The following is a 22,731-nucleotide window of genomic DNA, read 5'->3' as shown; positions in this document are numbered from 1 at the left end:
AACGAACATCAGCAATCAATTGCCACGCCCACTACAAAGAGTGGTTTCAGCATTTTCTTTTCACTATAAAAAGTACTACCATATCGAATTTAATAAAATCAACCCATAGTTGCATTCGTGTACTCCACCAAACATTCAAAATTCAATCATGACTGCACCCTAAAGGAATGTTCATATTATTTTAACCATATGTGTACTTCACACAGTGTAAAGAAATTCAGCTGTTTTTTAATGTTTGTGAGAGCACGAAAATGGCCAAGTGGAGTGTTTCCAACTAAAAAAACCGTTTTGATGTTCGTCACTTAGGGGGGAGGTAAGGTTTTAAAGGCAAAAACAGGATATATTTGTGTTTTTTTTGCGGCGACATGAGTAATATAATTTTATTCAATTTAATGACATATTATTGTACAACTTTTGAAGTATGTTAGAAAAAATTTTCAATGAAAAATATTAATAAATAAGCCTGTGGCGGTGAATCTCCAGAAGCGCTTTGGAGAAAAGGGGTTTAGCGGTGAACATTACAACTCGTTACCGGATCATCTGAAACAAAAAAAATTGATATGCCTTTCAAATGTGATGTATTTCTCGAGGTAATTAGAATGAGTTTTATTTTTTCTATCTTTTGCAGTATTTGGAAGTAAAAGGCGCGATTTTAGCTCAAAAAATCGCGGTTAATTTGTTAATAAAAAATAGAAAAAAATTAAAAAAAAACTTCATCTGTTTACCTGTTGATTTATGTGAAGAAGTAATGTTCAAATTTTCAAAAGGATCGGTTCAGTGGATTTTGAGTTCTAATGTTCACGAACTTCAAAAATAACGTTTTCGGGAAAATCGATTTGAAGTTTCAAAGTCAGGTATCTCATGGCCGGTCATTTAAAACGCTGTAACTCCGTTAGTTTGACTATAATTGACTAAAAATTTGTATACAATATTCTCGACATATTGGTCGTTTAGAAAAAAATAATAATAAAACGAAAATGCAAAAAAAAAAATGTGTACTTTCAGTGCTCTAACATTTTAACATTGTTTTCATACAAACTGCGAAAAATTGTATTCGATGTTGAAGCAAAGGTTGTTTCGTTGACAAAAAGTGACCTTTCGATTCGTAAAATTGCTGGTCAGTTAAAGTTATCCTTGAGCACCGTTGTGCTCAAACGCTCATGGTAGATTGCTGAACGACTCACTGAAGCGGAAAATAGAACACCGATGGTTCTTTGTTGTTAAGTAGAGCAGATTTAAAAAAGATAAGATACTTCAAGTCTTAGATAAAATAAATATGAAATAGTAAATAATTTGCTAATGATTTTTATTTTTTGTTTATAATTTAACATACATATGTATATAAATAATTCTATAATATTTGATTATATATATTAATCAATATTTCTATACATAATTATATACATAACTTATGTAAAAATATTTTATTTTTTAGTAATTCCTTCTTAGGATAATTTTGGTATTTTTCTTGGAGTTTTAGGGGGAAAAAATTTGGTGTTTCGTCATCTTGACCCAACTCTGTTCTTATTATTTATTAATGATATAAATGTTATGCTAGTGAATCTTAATAAATGTAAGACTAAGTAGTTACAGAGACGCTTAACTTCAACACCCGTCAGTTCGGTGGGATGTCCGAAGGTATGCGCCCCCCAAGTATCTAAGTCTTGACCTCCCAACCGCGGGACAGTCAAGAAGGAAGTTCTGGCTTGTTTCTACCGCATCTTTTCCCAAACAGCTTCTCCAGTCGGCATCTGGTAAGATACCCATTCTTACGGCATGTATGCCAATAAGGCAGTGTTAAGAGTCCCACTACTAATGTGAGGTTAGCCTTACTGAAATCTAAGAGATCACTAGATCTCCTGCGATCTGTCCTGGGCCAAAAGGCTTTTGCGACCGCACAAGTACCCATGCTGGCCCAGCGGAGTAGAACATAAGAGGATACAGGAGCACCGACCCGTTCCCATTCTTCCGATAATGTTTCTAGGGTACCCTTCCTTGCTAGCTCATCAGCTTTGTAATTAACTGCGATTCCGCTATGGCCCGGCACCCACACCAGTCTAATCACCAAAACTCTAGCTGCCAGAGATAGCGACGTTAGACATTCTTCTACCAACCCTGAACGCACTGTGAATGAGTTCAAGGCTAGTATTGCCGCTCTGCTATCTGAGTGAATGGTCACTTCTCTGAAGGTGGATGCACTCCGTAGCAGCAAATCTGCTGCTACCTTGATATCTGCAACCTCAGCAAGGAATACACTGCAGTAGTCGGGAAGCCTGAAAACAGGAGTTGATAGAGAGCTCCCGACAGTAAACCTCTCCACCAACCTTCCCCCCATGCTTTAACCCATCCGTGAAGAAGCTTGCTGCCCCTCTCCTCCAACGGCTTCTTCCCACCCATATCTCCCTCTTCGGTATATGGGTAGAAAAGGGGCCGCCAGAGTTCGACATGGCTTATGAGGATATCCGAATGTCCAGATACGCGTTCCTTTAAGAATCCAGATTCTCTGAGTCTGATAACCACCTTCGCGGCTATGAACCTTCCTGCAATGTCCACCGGCATTATGTTCAAAATTGCATTAAGTGCCATGGTTGGGGTGGATCTTAATGCACCACATATGCTTATTAGCGCAGCCCGTTGAACGCTTTCTTGGCCAGTGTGGTGTCCCCTAAAGCCCTCCACCTCACGAAGACACCACAGAACAAGATGGGCTTGGCTATGGTGTCATAGAGCCAGAGGACCACTTTCGTTGAGAGGCCCCATCTTTTGCCAATAGCTGCTCTACAGCAGTATAGGGCAATGGATGCCTTTTTTGCTCTCTCCTCGATATTCGGCTGCCATGAAAGCTTCTTATCCAGGATAAGCTCTAAATATTTCACTGTATCTGCCGGTTGCAGGCGAATACCTCCCACTTGCGGCAACGGTGCCACCGGAATATTATATTTTCTGCTGAATAAAACCATTTCTGTTCATTTGGGTTAATGGCGAGTCCACTTCCAACCGCCCATTTTGTTACAACGCTGAGATATCCCTGCGTCAACTGGTACACGGTGCTAAGGAACTTTACTTTGACCATAAGTGCTACATCGTCTGCATAGGCAATCACCCGACAGCCGCGATCCTCTAGTTTTTTAAGCAATTCGTCAATGACTGGGATCCATAGAAGAGGAGAGAGAACCCCACCCTGTGGTGTTCCCCTACTCACACTTCGCCTCGTACGCGCGCTACCCCATTCTGCTTCGATCACTCTGTCGCATAGAAGACTGAGAATGAGGTGCTTGAGGTTCGATTCAATCCCAAGACCGTCAAGAGCAGCTACTATTGCCTCAGGCAGGTTATTGTTGAAAGCTCCCTCTATATCAAAGAAGGTCCCAACAGCGAAGTCCTTGGCTTGAATGACTTCTTCGAGCCATGATACAATAGTATGCAAGGCAGTATCCACTGACCTGCCTTTACGATAAGCTTATTGTGCTCCTGATAGATAGTCTCTTGGAGTGCGCCTCCTTATATACCAGTCCATCAGTCTCTCCAGAGTCTTTAGCAGGAAGGAGGAGAGGTTGATGGGCCTGAAATCCTTGGCCGTGTCATGGGAGCCCTTGCCAGCCTTCAGGATGAACGTAACCTTGACTCGTCTCCAGGCCCGTGGGATGTAACTTAATCTCATGCAGTTCGCATAGATAGGTGCCAAACAGCTACATGACACCTTAACAGCCTGTTGCAGCTGCGCTGGTATGATGCCGTCTGGTCACGGGGACTTGAACGTTTTGAACGAATTAATCGCCCACGTCAAACGCCGCTCATCCAGATTGCCGACAAAGGCCGCACAATCGTCATGCTGCACCTCGAGAGATTCCCTCACAGAGGACGTATTGCTCGGGAAGTGAGCGTCGAGAAGCATCTGAAGTGTTTCTTCACTGCTGAGGGCCCACTTCCCATTTGCATCCTTGAGATACCCCAGGGACACTGGTTTTTTTGCAAGAATACGCCTGAATCTAGAGGACTCGTGACAGCCTTCGACTTTTTCACAGAAGCTTTTCCACAAGGTCCTCTTAGCCTTTCTTAACTCGGACTTGTATATTGAACGTCCTATTTTATACAAAGCCCAGTCATCAGATAACCCACTTCTGCGGGCCCTGTTGAATAAACGTCTACAGGACGCCCTGATATCTGAGAGATCCATAGTCCACCATAGAGGTTTCCATTTGCCCTTCGTTGTTTTCAGTGGACAGGACCACTCCAGCGCAGCATTGCACGCCGAGCTGAAGACTTCAACCCATTCCTCCACCGTTACGGTAGTAGCCAACAAGTCCACCCCCGGTGCGCGAGGGAGAGTTTGCCGAAGCCTCCTGCGGTAACCTTCCCAATCCGTGTTCCTAGGGCTTCTGGAAGATTTTCTAGGCGGACCTGCTCTGACTAGACTAAACCCGATGTACCTGTGATCTGAAAAGGAGTCATCGTCGAGGACGAGGTTAGGGTGCGGTCAAGAACCTCCTCCTATCCTGCGGTCACAAAAGCAGGAGAGTTTCCTCTATTACAAATGCGAAGATTTTCGCTAACAATAAAATCAAAAAGCGACTCACCTCTATTATTGATGAGCTACCCCAGACTGGGTGTCGCGAGTTTCCATTGGAACTGATGATGACGCCGGTACCAGTCTAAAACGCTTCGGCTAAGGCCCTCCTCAGCAGAAAGGAGGTGGCTCCACCACATCATCGTGTGGCATGTACGCGGAGATAAGCCAGAAATCTCCGGTGGCACACTCCAATTTCGCTGTGACTACGTCAGCGTTGCTGAAATTAGGTAAAAGAAATACCGTTAATTTATTCCTTACCAACATACAAGCTCTGTTCCTACCTGCATCCTTGGCCGTCAGGAGCCTATGGCTCTTTGTCCTCAATCCAGAGATCCCGTTACCAGTCAACCACGGTTCCTGGATCAGGACGATATCAGCTCCGTCTTGTTCCAGACGGAGCAATAGATTGGCGGAGGCCGCCTTCGCGTGCTGGAGGTTAATCTGGAGGAATTTCATTCTTCAGACTCTCCTCCAGGAGCGCTAGTGCAGCGCCCAATTCGTGATCGACCCGCACCTCCTCAAACAAGTGTTCAATGCTGAAGACGGAGTCGCCGATCGACGAACTGCCCCCAGTACTCGCTACGTCTGAGAGATTCGGGTCGATTTCCACGGTCGTTTCACCGTCAGCGCCCTCTGTCGCATCCACCGCAGCTGCAGCTTGGGTGCCATCAGCTCTGGCATCTGATGGGAGTACTTTCAGCACTACCATTTCAAAACCATAGCTAATGGTTCACTTTGTTTTGCTGAGAGGACCGATGGACTCCGTGTTTAGCATTATCAGCGCTTGCCGATATAGTTCATCGGTTCTCTCTAGCCTTAAAACTCTCCTAAGTCCTGCGTTGGAAGTGAGGGGTGCAATATCTGAGGATTTCCTCAATCTCACTCGCAGTAGAAGGTTCGGCCGGCAACCAAACGCGAGCCCTAGAGCGAAGACGAACATCCGCTTTGTCCACGGCCTCCAGTCTGGGTCCCTTCCAAACCTCCCCCACCTGAGAGGCTGCCGGCTTCCCCCATTCTGCTACCAGAAGAGGAGACACCTACTGGAGTCTTTGTCCTGTTGCTGCCGTTGCCCAGTGACGGTTTCGTCGCCATAGGAGCAGCAGCCCCGCCTGGGATGGATCTAGGTGTCGATTTTGACAGCCCTTAACCTCCCTTCGTCGTTTTTCCGTCGTTGTTAGAGAGAGTCGCTATCCGTCCCCTGGAAAAGTAGTCGCCTTTTATGGTCCCAAGGTTATCTCAGTGACGAGGCCAAGGCGAGGGTTGACGTACACCCTTATGAGGCAGTACGTTCAGAGCCGACCAGCGCAAAGAAGGAGTCATCTCAACTTACACCTACCGCGCCAACTTAACGACGAAGGGGGAGGACGTACTCAGGTGCCAGAATGCCGCCACCACAAGCCCAGGGTTCTACCAAATCCAAATAAAAGTTTCTCAAGAACCAGCCCAAAGCCAAAGGTCGTCCAAGGAGTTGTAAGGCCGCAAGTCATTTAGCGTGTCACAGGATGCACCAGCTTGGAGGCGACCTGCACTACATCCCAACACCACGTGTGACTAAATAAAAAATATTCAACTAAGAAATTAAAAATAAATATATTTTATTTTTTATACTCTCGCAACAATGTTGCTAACGAGAGTATTATAGTTTTGTTCACATAACGGTTGTTTGTAAGTCCTAAAACTAAAAGAGTCAGATATAGGGTTATATATACCAAAGTGATCAGGGCGACGAGTAGAGTCGAAATCCGGATGTCTGTCTGTCCGTCCGTCTGTTCGTCCGTCTGTCCGTCCGTCCGTGCAAGCTGTAACTTGAGTAAAAATTGAGATATCCTGATGAAACTTGGTACACGTATTCCTTGGCTCCATAAGAAGGTTAAGTTCGAAGATGGGCAAAATCGGCCCACTGCCACGCCCACAAAATGGCGGAAACCGAAAACCTATAAAGTGTCATAACTAAGCCATAAATAAAGATATTAAAGTGAAATTTGGCACAAAGGATCGCATTAGGGAGGGGCATATTTGGACGCAACTGTTTTGGAAAAGTGGGCGTGGACCCGCCCCCTACTAAGTTTTTTGTACATATCTCGGAAACTACTATAGCTATGTCAACCAAAGTCTACAGAGTCGTTTTATTCAGGTATTTCCATATACAGTTCAAAAATAGAAGAAATCGGATAATAACCACGCCCACCTCCCATACAAAGGTTATGTTCAAAATCACTAAAAGTGCGTTAACCGACTAATAAAAAACGTTAGAAACACTAAATTTTACGGAAAAAGTGGCAGAAGGAAGCTGCACCCAGGCTTTTTTTAAAAATTGAAAATGGGCGTGGCGCCGCCCACTTATGGACCAAGAACCATATCTCATAAGCTACTAGACCGATTTCAATGAAATTCGGTATATAATATTTTCTTAACACCCTGATGACATGTACGAAATATGGGTGAAATCGGTTCACAACCACGCCTTCTTCCAATATAAAGCTTTTTTGAATTCCATCTGATGCCTTCTCTGTATAATACGAGTATAAACATTAGGTAACAATGATGATAGCGGAATAAAACTTTACAAAAATACGGTATTTGAAAAATATGTAAATGACGTATTATGAAATCTCGATTATCACTTTACCATGCGAGAGTATAAAATGTTCGGTGACACCCGAACTTAGCCCTTCCTTACTTGTTTTTAACTATATTTGTTACAACTTTGGTTAGGCCTACATTAATATATGAACGGCATTTCCTCCATGTACAATTTGTTAATAATTTCTAAATCTATTTATACTCACTAATCGTATGAAATGTTTGCTTTACTATTAATATTCATGGTGAAACTCCTGAATGTTTTAGCTTGTAGTTGTTCTCTTGTCTGAAGTTGGAGTTTCCCCCTATTGCGCATCTATAATTGCACATTTGCAGCTGCCATTCGACACTCGAATACCAAATTGTATTAACAGTACAATGATTAAAATAATATTGTTCATAAATCTGACATTATTATAGACTGAAAAAAGTATTTTTGCCTGTTGCTGGAGGACGGTAATAAGTGGTATTGTTCAATAATTGACTTTTATCTCTTTACATAACCTAAAATCGTATAAGGTTGGCAAATCACCCAATAAAGAAGCAACAAATATTTATCGACTGAATGACGTCATAAAATTTTTATAATTGTTTAAAGTACAAAAAAATAGTACGAAAGATATAACCTTCAGGAATTAGTAAGCTTAATTTTACTTACGCAATTTAATAACCGTGTCTTTTATTCGTATTTCAGAAATTATAGAAGTCTTAATCAATAAGGCAGCGAATAAACTCATTTTTGTAATCGTGGATTATGAAGGTTGGTACTTACGAAACATTTTTATATAGCTCACATTTTGTATCTGATTTGTCTCAATAAATGGCGATTAAATAGAAATAAATATTTTTATGTTTATTTAACAAGTATACGCCATGGGTTGAAAGCATTTTGCTTAAATTTGATATTTGCGTCCACTCGATCCAAAAACTCACAGTAATGTTGTTTAATGATAGTTATGCCCTGTTTGAATTAACTGGTTAAACTAATTCCCGATTCCCACATCAGGTCCTTATACGTTACTAGATTTTTCTGCGCAGGGCTCTTATTTCGGCGACTAATCCTGTTTGAATCGGTAAAGTAGATTAAAAAGTCCCCGGCCTGACGCCCATATCAGCTACTAGAATTAATTCCATATGATTTTTTGTTGGCCTTTGTTGCGTATAAAATTTTGACAGCTGTTGGATCATTATTATGTGAATTACTACTGTGATCAAATTGTGAATTTTTTATTTACACTTCGCGTGTTTTTCGAATCGGTAATTTTTTTTCTGTAAGTTGGTAGTACTGTTAGTGACATCTATGCTGAACTTCATTTGTATTTGAGATACGCGTCGTTTTGTGAGGCTCTAAACCTGTAACTTCTGGGTATTCAGCCAATTCACATGACCACTCCGAGGACATGGTTTGACTCAATTGAGGATATAAAAGCTGAATCGAAGAAGGCTCTGATGGCCATCACGACGGAGGATTTTTTCAAGTGATATCATGACTGGAAAATTCGTTGGCTTAGTGTATTGCAGCGGGACGGATTAAAGCTTCTTTAATTGCTTATCAATTGTATGGTGAATTCAATCGAGGTCATAGATTACTCCAAGACGAATTCCGAAATTTGATGTTTTGCGCAAACTGATATTGCGAAATCGTCATGTGAACATCGTGAGATTGAGACAACTATGAGCATTAGTGGGACTAGCATAGCAATTTGTCTACTTTTAGTGATTTAATATGATTGCGAAATTATGAAGGCAACGGAATAAATGATTTCACAATACACATTTATTTCGCAAGTCAGACGCGCATTTTCGTTAAATTATTTTTTTCCTTCATATCCAGGCCTTCGCAGATTCGGAAGCATTATTATCTTAAAGATAGGTTAGTCATATTGTATTATTGCCATTGCCTTCTATCAAAATAAGACTAATATTAATATTCCCAGTTTAGTTCTAATTCCTTTTGATAACACATTATTATTGTTATATTCTTGCGCCGAACTATTATAATATTACTATTATTATTAGATTCACTTGAAGGGCATTTTATTTTTAAGATTCGAGCCTTTGACCCTTCATTTCGCAGATGTTCCGGTTTAGCTTGGTTTTAAAGACGAATCTTTTTTGAAGAAATGATATGAAAATAAAAAGTATACCCTGCAAAGCATTGTTTATAAGCGGTGTTTTAATAAACAACTCAAAAAATGTCCTTTTAAATTTGCGTCACTTGAATAAGCATATTGTATTGCGATTGGTAAGGATGCCTGTTTAGGCGAAATTAATGAAATCGGTATTTGTAGAGTTTAAGAAATTTTTGGAAGGATTTCAGTTTTTTTTAGTAAGTATGGGACTATCAGATACACTTACTAATGGCAAAAAAGCTAAAATGAAAACTTTTTTGAATCGAGACCTTTCTGAGCGATCTATTGCTTCCAGAATTAATAGAAGTGCAAATTTCGACCACAGAAGCAGAAAGACAATATATTTTGAAAATGGCTCTAATTCTAGTGACTGCAGCAAAAATAAGGTCAAAAAGTGGTGGGAGTGCCAGTGTTTTTACTGCGTAAAAAGTTCTAAAAAGTTGTGTGTGTCGTGTTTTCGGATGAAAAAATTTAATTTCGACGGTCCCGACGGGTTTAATTATTATTTCCATGACCTTAGGTGTGTTGTGGTTTGGACAGCGACAAAAATTACTACATATTCGTACAAACATACTCAAATCTTGCATTCCCGCTATTTTTCAATATTTTGGACATACTTTCTAAGTTATTCGTTAAAGCACCGCATAAGTTCACAATGTTTTTTCAAAATAGATTCGTCTTCAAAACCAAAGGAGCTTCTGCGGAATAGAAAAGAAGAGTTACTGCCACAGTTCTAAATTAGTACAAATGAAATTAAATACTTATCGAATTAATTAATTTAATCATTAAACATCGCGTCACAAGAAAAAATACCTCACTGCTGCAGAGATTGGGGCCTTCACCGTTGTTGAAAACGAAAAAATAAAAAAATGAAACTATTAGTATGTAAAGTATTGCTAGGTAATACCAACGATTGTTAAAAAAATTAAACTAAATGGTGGATATTAAAAAAAGTGTTTGAATACATTTTATAAAACCGAAATATTGGTTGTTTGTGTCTTACTACTTCTTGCAACATGTTGCTACAGAGTCGAAGTCGAAAACCTTTAAGTTACCATAACAAAGCACTAAATTATGTCTCTCTAATTTGTTTAATGTACATATCTCCCAAACCTCAGGACAAATTCCTTATACACCCCTACATACACTGTAAAAATGTATAGAATCGGAAGATAACCACGTCCACTCCCCATATAACGTGACTGTTAAAATTTACTAAAAGTTTGATCGATATACCAATAACTAAATACGCCACGGTCATAAAGCCCACATTTGAATAGAAACCCATATCTCGCGGCGTTCTGATTTCAACCAACATATGTGACATTTTTCTCATATTCCTAAGCCACATATTATACTGCATATATCGGCCAACATGTTCGTTTTCTCAATGAAAATAAGAGAACATCTTAACCATATAACTTACATCAGGTTTTTCGAACATCCGGTTGACTTTACTACATATGGTTGGTGATGGTATGTCAGGTACCTTAATGAAACCCAGGAAATATTTTATTAGTGTGCATGCGGTATTGGCAAAAATAGATAACATTGGGTGGATATTACCCCAACTCCCATTTACTACAGATACTGATTTTCTTTTTTTTATCTAACCTTATTATATATACATACAGTTTCGGGCAAAACTCATTAGCCTAACTCTTCTCTCACACATATTCCGTCATAACTTTTTAGATAGGTGCATTAGAAGACTAATTTTTTTTTGCAAAAGAAAGATCGCATATTGTATATTCAGAAACTTTTCAATTTAATTTTTGATTTCTTATGTAAAATTTATAGATTATAACAGAAAGGAAAAAAGTAAAAAATTCGTGCGACATAACTCATTGGACTTTGGTTTAATATGAAAATAAATTAGTTTTAAACTAATATTTTTTGGGGAGCCATTATTTTTAATGATTGCAGCACATCTTTTAGGCAAAGATGAAATTAAATTACAAATATGTGTGCCATTTATTTTATTCTAGGCTCGCTTCAAGGCATAAAACAGCTTGTTTTTATTACCGAAGACCTGTTCCCTGTTTTTCTGCCTATTGACAATTTCCCATAAGTTTTCAATCCGGTTTATGTCAGGAGACTGGGCGGGCCATCTCATAACATAAACCTGTTCTTCCAAAAGCCAATCCTTCACAACTGTAGACGTGTGTTTGGGGTCATTGTTATGTTGAAATTGCCAATCAGGCGGCATTTTTTGGATAGCGTGTGATAATATTTGGGTTTGTAGTATCTTTTTATTTTGGAAGCTATCTATGTTCAGTTCTATTTTGTAAATAGGTCCTACTCCCCAGCCGATTATTACACCCACCATGCTTTACTGTACCTTGCAGATATCGACGGTCTAAACGCTTTCCTGTTGGTCATTCCATCTGAGTTTGAGTTAATTAAATTTGGACTCATCTGAAAACAGTACTGACTTCCATTGCTCTACACACCAACTGATATGCAGTTGCGCAAATTCCAAACCTGATAGTCGATATTTTGGGAATATATGGTTTTTTCGCAGCACGGAAGCTAAATAGACCAGCATCAACGGCGCATCGTTGTACTGTACGCGTACTCACTCTTAGTTGTATGCTATCTACAAGGTTCTTGTTGGCATCTTTGGATCCTTTTTAAACTTGCCCACTCTTCTCAAGTCATTCTTTACTGAAGTGGCTCTAGGACGTCCGCCAATATTAAGTCCTTTAACGGTTCCTTCAGCTTTGGACTTGCATAAAATAGCAGAAATATTTGATATCGCCAGAAAATATTTTTTGCAAAGCTCCATTTGGCGTACACCTTTGTGAATTCGTAATTAATAATTTAAGTTCAGTTGAATATGTTTTACCAACCATTTTTATCTAAAACGATTTTCAGTTGCATTATGCGGAAAAGTTTATATATTTCATAACACATCCGTTCTCATTAAAATAAACAACTCGTATAAGTCTGATCAACGATTTATAGTTGTAAGTACCTGTAAAATTTATTTTCTCCCAGATAAGTGTAAAATAATTCATTGGAAGTGGTTATTACGACAATCAAAGTGTTAGTTATGTCTTATGCATATTTACTTTTTCCCTTTCTGTTATAATTTAAACATTTTACATAAAATTTGAAAAGCATAATTGAATAGGTTCTTAATATAGAATATGCGATCTTTCTTTTGCAAAATCATTCCTTTAATGCATCTATGTAAAAAGTTATGACGGAATATGTGTGAGACTCCAATGAGTTTTGTCCGACACTGTATATACATATGTATATACATTAGAGTAGGTCAATTTGTATGGAGCAAAAAAAATGCACCAAGCGGTTATCAAAATCGTAAACTACGATGAATTCTAAGAAAATTTGCCCAAGAAACCATGGCTCTAAAATCAAAACGGAGCCTCCGGTTTTTAACGAGAAAGTTTTCATTTTGTTTTTTTGTTTTCAATAAATGAAATGAAATCGGACGAGAACCGATGTATTCAACGTGGTATGGTCGTTGGCCGCTGTGGTCGGTGTGTGTATATGTTACCTATCCACCCATAAAAATTAAAATAATAATAAATAAAATTCAAACTTTAATAGCTTTCATCTTCCGCGAAATCGTATTGCAGTTAACAATATCATTTTATATCTATATATAAAGCAAAAACTTAACTGTTAAGGGCCAAACAAAATATAATATTCTTCTAAAGTTCAGAATTAATTGGTTTTAAGGTCTTGTTTGCTGTCCATCCTAGATGTTGCGTTTCGACTTGCAACCGTGACTGCCATAACACCATCGCGATTTTTTTCTATAGTTCGACGTGAAACGCTAGTCAGCAGTTGCACAAAGGGCTCGGTTCCTTGAATATGTGGAGGAATTTGTGGATCCGGAAGTGGAGGATTGTCAAATTCTATGTATTCGAGCAAATCGTCATAGGGTATGTTTGCAGTGAAGGGCGGCTCCGACAAAATGCTATTGTTATCTAAGTTTATCATCTCAACATAATGAGTGCAGTCCAAATTTATAGTTGGTTTTTTGTAAGCTCTTAATTTTGTTGGGTCGTAAAGTTTTTCACGATAGTACACAATTTTTTTTAAAGCCCTCTGGCGCACTTCCTTTCTGGCATCAAAAAGCATTGTTAGTAGAACATTTTCTGAATGTGCAAAATATGAGTTATTTTGAACAACATTATTTAGAATTTCGCGCAGATTTTGTGGTAAATATTGCGTTGAATAAATATATTTACATAAGAGTGAACTGCCATATATTACCGAGTTGTAATACTTAACATTAAAGTACATAGGTACGTAAACTTTCATGACAAACGTTGCTAAAATTCTTAAATTTTCGGATGGTGAATTTGTTGTGACGTACAATCGCAGAAGTCTACTAGCTTTGGTTCCGCATTTTTATAACTATCAACGATAGCTTTGATTTTTTGCTCAACAGCAGGATCATGTACCGAATAAGTTAGTTCAGGTGGCAACTCATATATGACAGCAGAAGCTCCCACCACTTTTGCGCTGTCGATATCGCTAGCTACTGCTTCGAGTGCATTGAATTTAGGGAGGAGGCCACGTTTGTATCACGGTAGTGGCTCAGGAGCGGCACATTTTGGCGCCTCAACAATTATAAGTATGGCACAGATCAACATCCCGGCCCAAATGGCCCAGAAGCCTATGAAGAAAATCCAACGTAAACGTACCCAAAATGGATCATTGGCGTATTTCATCAGTTCTTCTTTGGACATGCCGGTGAAAGCCTTTCCATTAACAGCACCAATGTCAATTTTCGCATCACCATTTTTTTGGTCACCTCCTTTGATAAACTTTACTTCTTCACGCTTATCGGCCAATTTTTCGTTGTCTTCAGCACCACTTAACATTTGTTCGTCGGCGCCATCATTCAAACCGTTTTGTTCCGCCACCATTGTGCCGTTTTCTTTGTTTGCAACAGCAGCACTATCTACTTTTGTTTGCTCGGGATTTGTTCCTCCTAACTCTGGTTTTGTGGAGGATTCTACAGAGTTTTCCGGATACTTCTCGGGAGTTATAAATCCTTGGTTCTCTGACAATTGCTTGTAAAACTCTTCCAATGGAGGTGGCTGCTCCTTGTTGGATGATGTAGATCCGTTGACGTGCAATTTAAGAATGGCAGTACTTTTCATTTTCAGGCATTTCTTTGACGGATGTTTCTTTTCCAAAATTTCAGTGTTTGAAAGCGCAAAGTTTGTTTAACTGACAAAATTAACAAATACCGTATTAACACCACAGTGTACTATACTCCTTGTGTGCTGATCACCGTTTTCCACGTTTCAATTCCCACGACAGCCGGTTCTACGCACCGGAATTGACTCGGATTTCATCCGACCAAGGGCTGTTCTTTCGGCGATCTAACCCCGTTTGGATCGGTAAGTGTTAATTTGTGTTTGTCGTTACTAGAGCAATGCCTTGCAGCAGGGTTGCTCCGTATCCTCCTGACTCGCGCTGGCATTGAGTCCAACCCGGGCCCGAAGGAATTTTTCTGCTGCGTATGCGCAAAACGGCTCCATCCAAACTCCACCTCGGTCAGGTGCAACACATGCAATGGATGGAGCCATCTTAAGACCTGTTCAGGCCTTAAGACACATAGGGAGTGGACCACGCGTTACGTGGCCCCATGTTGCCTGCGCAATACTGGGACCCAAGCCTCTACGGCTGTGCAATCCGCACATAGTTCGCGCGCCGCGCCGCCACAAAATCCGAGTGGCCAACAGAGGACCTCTACGGTCCCTAGGAGCTCAATCAGGCAACATAGCTCCCCCTCTGACTTGTCCCCCCCCCAACCTTCATCCCGCTCCAATCCTCGCTCCCGCTCCAACCAGCAGCTCTTGGTCCCTCGCACTGTCTGTTCCGTGTGTCAGACCGTCATACGTCGGAACGTGGCATCCGTCAAGTGCAACTCTTGTACTGGCTGGTGTCACTTTTCGGCGTGTTCCGGCCTGCGCACCATACGTGAGTGGAGTGACTCATACGTTGCCCCATGCTGCAGGAGTCTGTCCCCGCAACTCACAACAGTGGCGTCGCCTATTAACACCCCAGCGCGACAACCGCCCCTGCGGGTACTACGGCTGCAACAACTTCCACCCACACGTCACCCCCTCACCCCAGGATCACCCACGGACACCCGCGACAAACTCGGCTACTTCACTTTAACTGCAACGGACTCCAGAGTAAGATCGAGGAGATAGTTGCACTTATGAATCGGGAACGTCTATCGATAGCTGCGGTCCAAGAAACCAAGTTAAACAGCCGCTCAGATCTTCTGAGTTGTGCAGGTTTCAACGTTATACGTAAAGATCGCGAGCGAGATAATGGTGGTGGCCTAGCTTTCATATTGCACAACACCGTGCAGTATCGTCTAATCGATGTAGACATCGACCCCAGGGATACTACCCTAGAATATCCGGTCAGGCGATGTCGAGCTCGAAATATTTAATATATACATCCCTCCAGTTACTTCGTGGTGAAAACCGTTTGGTACTAGGCGACTTTAACGCGCACCACGATCTTTGGCATTCCTGCCTGTCAAATATTTAATATATACATGATCGTAGGGGGATGGAGCTGGCGGATCAGATTGACGATTCGACATTCTGCACAATGAATGACGACGCCCCCACCAGAGTTATGGGCACCTGTAATAGCTCGCCTGATATTACCATTGCTAGCGGTGGTCTGATAAACAGCATAACCTGGCGACCTATGCTAACTCTCGCATCAGATCATCTGCCCATAATTATCTCGATCGAGAAGCCTCCTGATTTTGTTTCTGTGGACAACCGCACCTATTTTAACTTTAACAAAGCTAATTGTGTCGGCTTCACAGAATTTACTGAGAGCACCTTCAAAGCTCTACCTATTCCTATGGACGTATGCGTTGGCGAACGTCAATTCCGCAAGGTGATCGCAGCAGCTACCGCTCGCTTCATCCCGGCTGGAAGAATCGCGGAAATCCGCCCCAATTTCCCAGCCGAAGCAGCCGTTTTAGCTAATGAGCGCGACACCTTACGCCATGTCGATCCCGGGGATCCCCGAATAAGGGATCTCAATTTGGAGAATCGGCGAATGGTAAACCAACATAAGCGGACGAAATGGATAGAGCACCTGAAGTCCTGTAACCTCTCCACCGGAGTGAGTAAGCTTTGGGCTACTGTCAAAGCTCTGTCTAACCCGAAGAGACAAGACGACCGAGTTGAAGTTCAATTCAATGGTCATGCCTCTTCGGACCCGAAGAAGTGCGCGAGCTATTTTAGCCGGCATTTACACTGCACCCTTCGGTAGACAAAGCTAAACGATGTGTTAACCGACGGCTGCGCAAAATGCCAAACGAAGGCGCGCCACTTACTTTCACCGATGAGGAGGTTCAGGGTGCCATCAAAAAAGCTAAATCATCTAAATCCATTGGCCCTGATGGAATCAACATACGAATGCTAAAGCATCTAGGCTCGACGGGAGTAGGATATCTCACCAAGGTCCTCAATCTGTCGCTGACCATTCTTCAAATACCCGATGTGTGGAAAGTCGGAAGAGTGGTCCCACTACTGAAACCTGGGAAACCCGCCAACAAAGGGGAATGTTATCGACCGATAACTCTCCTCTCCCCAGTAGTGAAGACACTTGAGGCCTTGCTACTCCCGACCTTCACTCACCACCTGAGCCTAGCATGGATTCCGAAAAGTGCACAGCACCACTACAGCACTTAGCGTCATAAACGCCCAGATAGTTCGTGGCCTCAACCAGAAACCACCCTGCGAAAGAACGATCCTCGTAGCGTTGGACCTGTCAAAAGCGTTTGACACGGTCAATCACACAACGCTACTGCAGGACATCGAAAACAACTACGCTCCCTCCAGGGCTAAAGGAGAGGTGGACCATGAACTATCTTGAGCGGTCGCCAGTCATCCGTACCATTTCGAGGTAAAACATCTAAACTTTCGAGAAGAATTAAACAGGGGGGCCCAGGGTGGTGTCCTCTCCCAATTACTGCTTAACTTCTACATCTCGAACTCCCACAACCACCAGAAGGAGTTTCCATAACCTCGTACGCTGATGACTGCATCAGATATTGGCGTCGTAAGCAATGGAATCGATGGCATGTGTTCGAAGGTAAACAGCTACCTCTCCGACCTTTCTCGTTTCCTCACTGCACGAAATCTCACACTTTCCCCCACCAAATCCACAGCGACCATATTCACAAACTGGACGAAGGAGTATAGACTTGAGTTTAACATTGCAGTCGACGGCGTCAAAATTCCGACTGTCAACAATCCTAAGATTTTAGGTGTAACATTCGACAGTCTATGCTCCTTCTCTCCTCATACGACCGCGATTATCGCCAAAGTACAGAGCCGCAACAAAATCCTCAAGTCGCTAGCCGGCAGCACATGGGGAAAAGACAAAGAAACGTTGTTGGCAACATACAAGGCAATATTCAATTTGCTCCAAATTTCAATCAATTTATCCGCCACTTGTGGAGTAAAAGATGCGTACGAAAACATTTTATTTCTATTTTTAGACCGACCACTCAAAAAAAAAAAATATTTTAAAACATCGCGGCAAGTTGGTAAGTTTAGTTCGTGTAAATCACTTGGCAAACCAAAAGCACTAAAATATGGATCTGACATATGCTTCAAATATGATTCCGCGAGATTTGATAATGTAATATCTTTAGCACAAGAACTAATTGATATAGGAGATGACTCCATAATTAAAAGACGCTTAAGTTTTGCTTTAAAATGTTAGAATCGCGAAAATCAGAGGCACACACTTCTTCCTTGAGTAAAAACTTCTAACTGTAATATTGTATCAAAATAATTTAAAGCGATGGTTTCGGAAACAATTGTTTTATTAGTAATTCATCAGCGTTGCTTTGCTTTCTCTGAGAAGTTGATAAAATCATAGCAAACAAATAAAATAAAAAAAAAAACAAGTGCAAATCAGACAAACAATCGACAGTGTAACAGAAATTGGAATGATTTGGTTTTCTGGCTGCAATACAACACCGAATACCAAACTCAAGATGTTTCCCTTCAACAGTTATTAAAATTTCCGATCTTTAGTGTTTTCAAAAATTACCGTTATATGGGAGGTGGGCGTGGTTATTATCCGATTTCGATCATTTTCCAGATATCTCTTAAGTAGGCATTGTGTAATATGTATACCAAATTTGAACGAAATCGGTGGGGTGGTTCCAGAGATATGCATATGAACTCATAAGTGGGCAGTGCCACGCCCCCTATAAAAAATTTCTGTACTGTCGAATTTTCTGCTTAAATACAACATCACATACCAAATTTGAGCAAATTAGCTTCGATAGCTACAAAACAAGCAAACAATCGACAGTGGAATAGAAATTGGATTTTTTTTTTACAAAATACAATATACGAAATTTTCTCGCTAAAAACCGGAGGCTCGATTTTCATTTTAGACCCATGGTTTCTTGGGCAAATTTTCTTAGAATTCATCGTAGTTTACGATTTTGATAACCGCTTTGTCAAGGAAAAAATTGACCCACTCTAATATACATACTTATAATTGGTTTCTGATCCTATGGGTGACGTTTTACCTTAAACGTCATATCAGGAGTATAAAATGTAAATGCACTTGAACTTAAGCCGTCAGGTTAGGTTAGATTAGATGGCTGATCAAAGATCGAAAGTGGACTGATAAATGTAGTCCTTTGTGAAGCCATTGAAAATAAGAACTGCTATGTTTGAACTTACAGATTAGCAAATCGCTTAGTAGTCAAAACAAATACCGCCAGTTCGGTAGGATGTCTGATGGTATGCGTCTTGACCTCCCAAACGCGGGCCAGTCAAAAAGGAAGTGCTGAGTTGTTCCTACCGCATCTTCTTCCAAACAGCTTCGGCATACGGCGCACATAGGGATTTCCGTGGCTGAAATTCAAAAATGGCATGTTGTCTGATTTAAATGAAAATTTCACAGTTTGTTACCAACTATCTATACATTATTTTCCCAAAGTATTAGGATTCTATCTGCATTAGTTTTTTGTCCAGAACTGCCCAAAGTTGGTGAATGTGGAGAACATCAAAATTAGCAAAAAATTTACTCAAAAGTCAAATCATTGATACAATAAAACAACTATTGAAATTCAACTTTATTATTATTTTTCATTTATAATATGTATCAAAGAAAAAATTTGCATCAAAATCCATTGAAAAAAATAATGCATAAAAAGTTTTGTGGAACAACATAATTTGGACGTCAAAATTTCAATGTTCTTCAAATTAAAAGTGGTGCATCTTTTTAGCGCTGTCTACCGCTGTCGACATACATTTACCTAATTAAAGCCTGAAGTCTCAGCTAAACGATAAAAAAAATTCAGCTGCCCCAAATTGCCCCTCTTGAAAAAAACAATGAGATACTCTAAAATGGCAAGTTACCGCCCAAAAGTATGCAATATATAGCGTACTTTATAAACGTTTGCCTTTGAATGCAATTGTTTTTGGCACTGATTTCTTAACATTTTGTTGATATTTTTACTGTAATATTGAATATTGTTGAACAACAATATTGATCAAATTACATTAATTTGCGAAGTATGAAAGTGATTAGAGGTCAAGTGATATCAAGTGCTGCAATAGAAAGTTTTAAAATTTCTTATTTAAGAATATGTGAACTTTTAATGGATACCAATAGTAATATTGACATAGTTGTTGAAATTATTGCGACTAATAATAGAAACATGACTCAAGTGGATGTTGCGAAATTTGAAACATTTAAAAAAAAATTTTGTGACAAAATTTAAAGAGAGATGGCAAAGAGCAAGACGTACGAGAACAAGATATCTTGAAATGAATGAACAGATTACAGGAACTATAGGATGTATCATTCCAGAATAATTGGACGCATATCCACTAACGAAGATGTGATGCATCTCTTATTAATGTCTTTGGATCTGTACATAAACATTTTTCGTACTAAAATAAAATTAAAAAAATTAGAATGTCACGAAGATGTAAAAAAGTTGCTAAAGGAGACTTGATAAAAGAGAATTAAGTTGCATGGGAGGTGGGCGTAAAAGTGGGCGGATATTATTGAAATTTAACACCAACATATATAATGTCATAAAAATGCTATGTAGGTCAAAAATTAAGTTTCACCTTATATGGGAGGTGGGCGTAAAATAGGGGGCGTGATTTTGATTTTTCATTTTTTTCTTGATTGGAATCCAAAACAATGATGTACTAAATGTCATTGTCCTACGACAACTCCTTATATTTTTAGCCGCATTATGCACTAGCAGAAACCTATGTGCGGCGTCTGGTAAAATTCCCAGTCTTACAGCATGTACGCCAATAGGGCGATGGTCTGTCAAAAGCCCCTCAACTAGGGAGAGGCTAGCCTTACTGAGGGTAAAGAGATCGCGAGATCTCTAGCGATCAATCTTGGGCCAGAAGGCTTTTCCGACCGCGCAAGTACCGATAGTGGTCCAGCGTTGGCCAAACATCCTCGAGGCCCAGATATCCAGTAGTAGAACGCAAGAAGATGCATTCTACCCATAATTATTCTACGGTGCCTTTCCTTGCAAGCCCAACAGCTTTGTAATTAACTGCGATTCCGCTATGGCCAGGCGCCCATATCAATCTTATCACAAAGACACTCGATGCTAATGATAGCGACGTTAGACACTCTTCGACCAAACCTGAACGCACTGTAAATGAGTTCAAGGCTAGTATCGCCGCTCTGCTATCTGAGTGAATGGTTACTTCTCTAAGCTGAAACTAGAGTTGACAGAGAGCTCCCGACAGTAAACACCTCCACCAACCTTCCTTCCAAACTTTCACCCATCCATAAAGAAGCTTACTGCCTTTCTACTCCAATGCTCCCTCGTCGGTATATTGGCAGAGAAGTGACCGCAGAGTTCGGTTTGGCGACTCCGGTATACAGTCAAATTGTGTGAGGAAATCCGAGTTGTTATACGCGTTTTTATACGCGTTGTTTTAAGAATCCAGATTCTCCGAATCTAATAGCCACCTCCGCGGCTTTACACCTTCCTGTGATGTCCACCTGCATTATGTTCAAAATTGCGTTAAGTCGTTTTTCATGGTCGTGGTTGGAGTACACCACACCTCCTGATGAGCGCAGCCCGCCAGCTCCGTCAGGAGCTCTCCAATGCAGTACTGCACGCTGAGCTGAAGACTTTGACTCACCCGTCCACCACCCCCGCCCGCGTTAGATAGTTTATCGAAGCCTCCTGCGATACCCTTCCCAATTTGTATTCCTAGAATTTCTTAACGATTGTCAAGGCGGACTTTCTATGACTAGACCAAACCCGATATTCCTGTGATCCAAAAAAGAGTGATCATCAAGGACCCTCCAGTTTGAGATCAGCGGGGTAATCCCTTATGAGGCTAGGGTGATGGCAAGAACCTCCTCCCTGCCTACAGTCACGAAAGTTTCCCCTATTACAGATTCAAAGATTTTCGCTAACAATAATATCAAAAAGCCACTCCTCCACACCTCTATTATTGTTGTCCTAGCTACCCCAAATCGGGTGTCGCGAGTTGGCGTCGAGACCGATGATGACGCCGGTACCTTTTCGAGACGCTTCGCCCAAGGTCTTCCTCACCAGTAAGGGAGGTTGCTCCACCTCATCGTCGTGTGGCATTTACGCGGAAATTAGCCAGACATCTCCAGCATCACACTCTAGTTTTGCTGTCACTACGTCAGCTTTGCTGAAATTCTCCTTCTTCTTTACTGGCGTAGACACCGCCTACGCAATTATAGCCGAGTTAAAAACAGCGCGCCAATCGTTTCTTCTTTTCGCTACGTGGCGCCAATTGGTCCTTCCAACGGAATGGAGGTCTTCCCCTTCCTCTGCTTCCCCCGGCGGGTACTGCGTCGAATACTTTCAGAGCTGGAGTGTTTTCGTCCATCCGGTAAAAGGAGTACCGTTGATTCATTTGGGACCATCATACCGGCTCTGTTTCTACCTGCATCCTTGATCGCCAGGAGCTTATGGCTCTTCGTCCTCAATTCAGAGATTCCGTTACTAGTCAGCCACAGTTCCTGGATCAGGATGACATCGCCTTCGTCTTGCTCCAGACGAAGGAGTAAATTGGCAGAAGCCGCCTTCGCGTGTTAGAGCTTAATCTGGAGGAATTTCATCCTTCAGACTCTCATCCAGAAGCGCTAATTCAGTGCGAATGTCGTGTTCGACCCGCACCTACTCAAACAATTGTTCGAGGCTGAAGACAGAGTCGTCGATTGACGAACCGCCTCCAGAACCCGCTACTTCAGAGAGGCTCAGGTCGTTATTGCAACTTGGGTGGCATCAGCTCTGGCATCTGTCGGGAGTACTTTAAGCTCTACCCTTTCGAACCCATAGCTCCTTTCGTTTTGCTAAGAGGACTGATGGACTGCGCATTTAGCAGTATCAGCGCTTACCGGTATGGTTCCTCGGTT

General features: G+C 41.1%; 1 protein-coding gene across 1 annotated transcript in view; it reads left to right on the top strand.

The window, feature by feature from the left end:
* The window catches only part of LOC120768706 (MAGUK p55 subfamily member 6), a 163,254-nt gene that overhangs the window by 30,448 nt on the left and 110,075 nt on the right, over nt 1–22,731 (top strand). Inside the window, exon 2 of the mRNA XM_040095478.1 lies at nt 7,848–7,913. Coding sequence (XP_039951412.1) covers nt 7,908–7,913 — 6 coding nt within the window. The 5' untranslated portion in view covers nt 7,848–7,907. The remainder of the gene's footprint in view (nt 1–7,847; nt 7,914–22,731) is intronic.

The sequence above is a fragment of the Bactrocera tryoni genome, chromosome 2 (genome assembly GCF_016617805.1).
Source record: "Bactrocera tryoni isolate S06 chromosome 2, CSIRO_BtryS06_freeze2, whole genome shotgun sequence".
Taxonomy (NCBI): Eukaryota; Metazoa; Arthropoda; class Insecta; order Diptera; family Tephritidae; genus Bactrocera; species Bactrocera tryoni.
The sequence above is the reverse complement of the archived record's forward strand: the minus strand, read 5'-3'. Positions and strand labels throughout refer to the sequence as shown.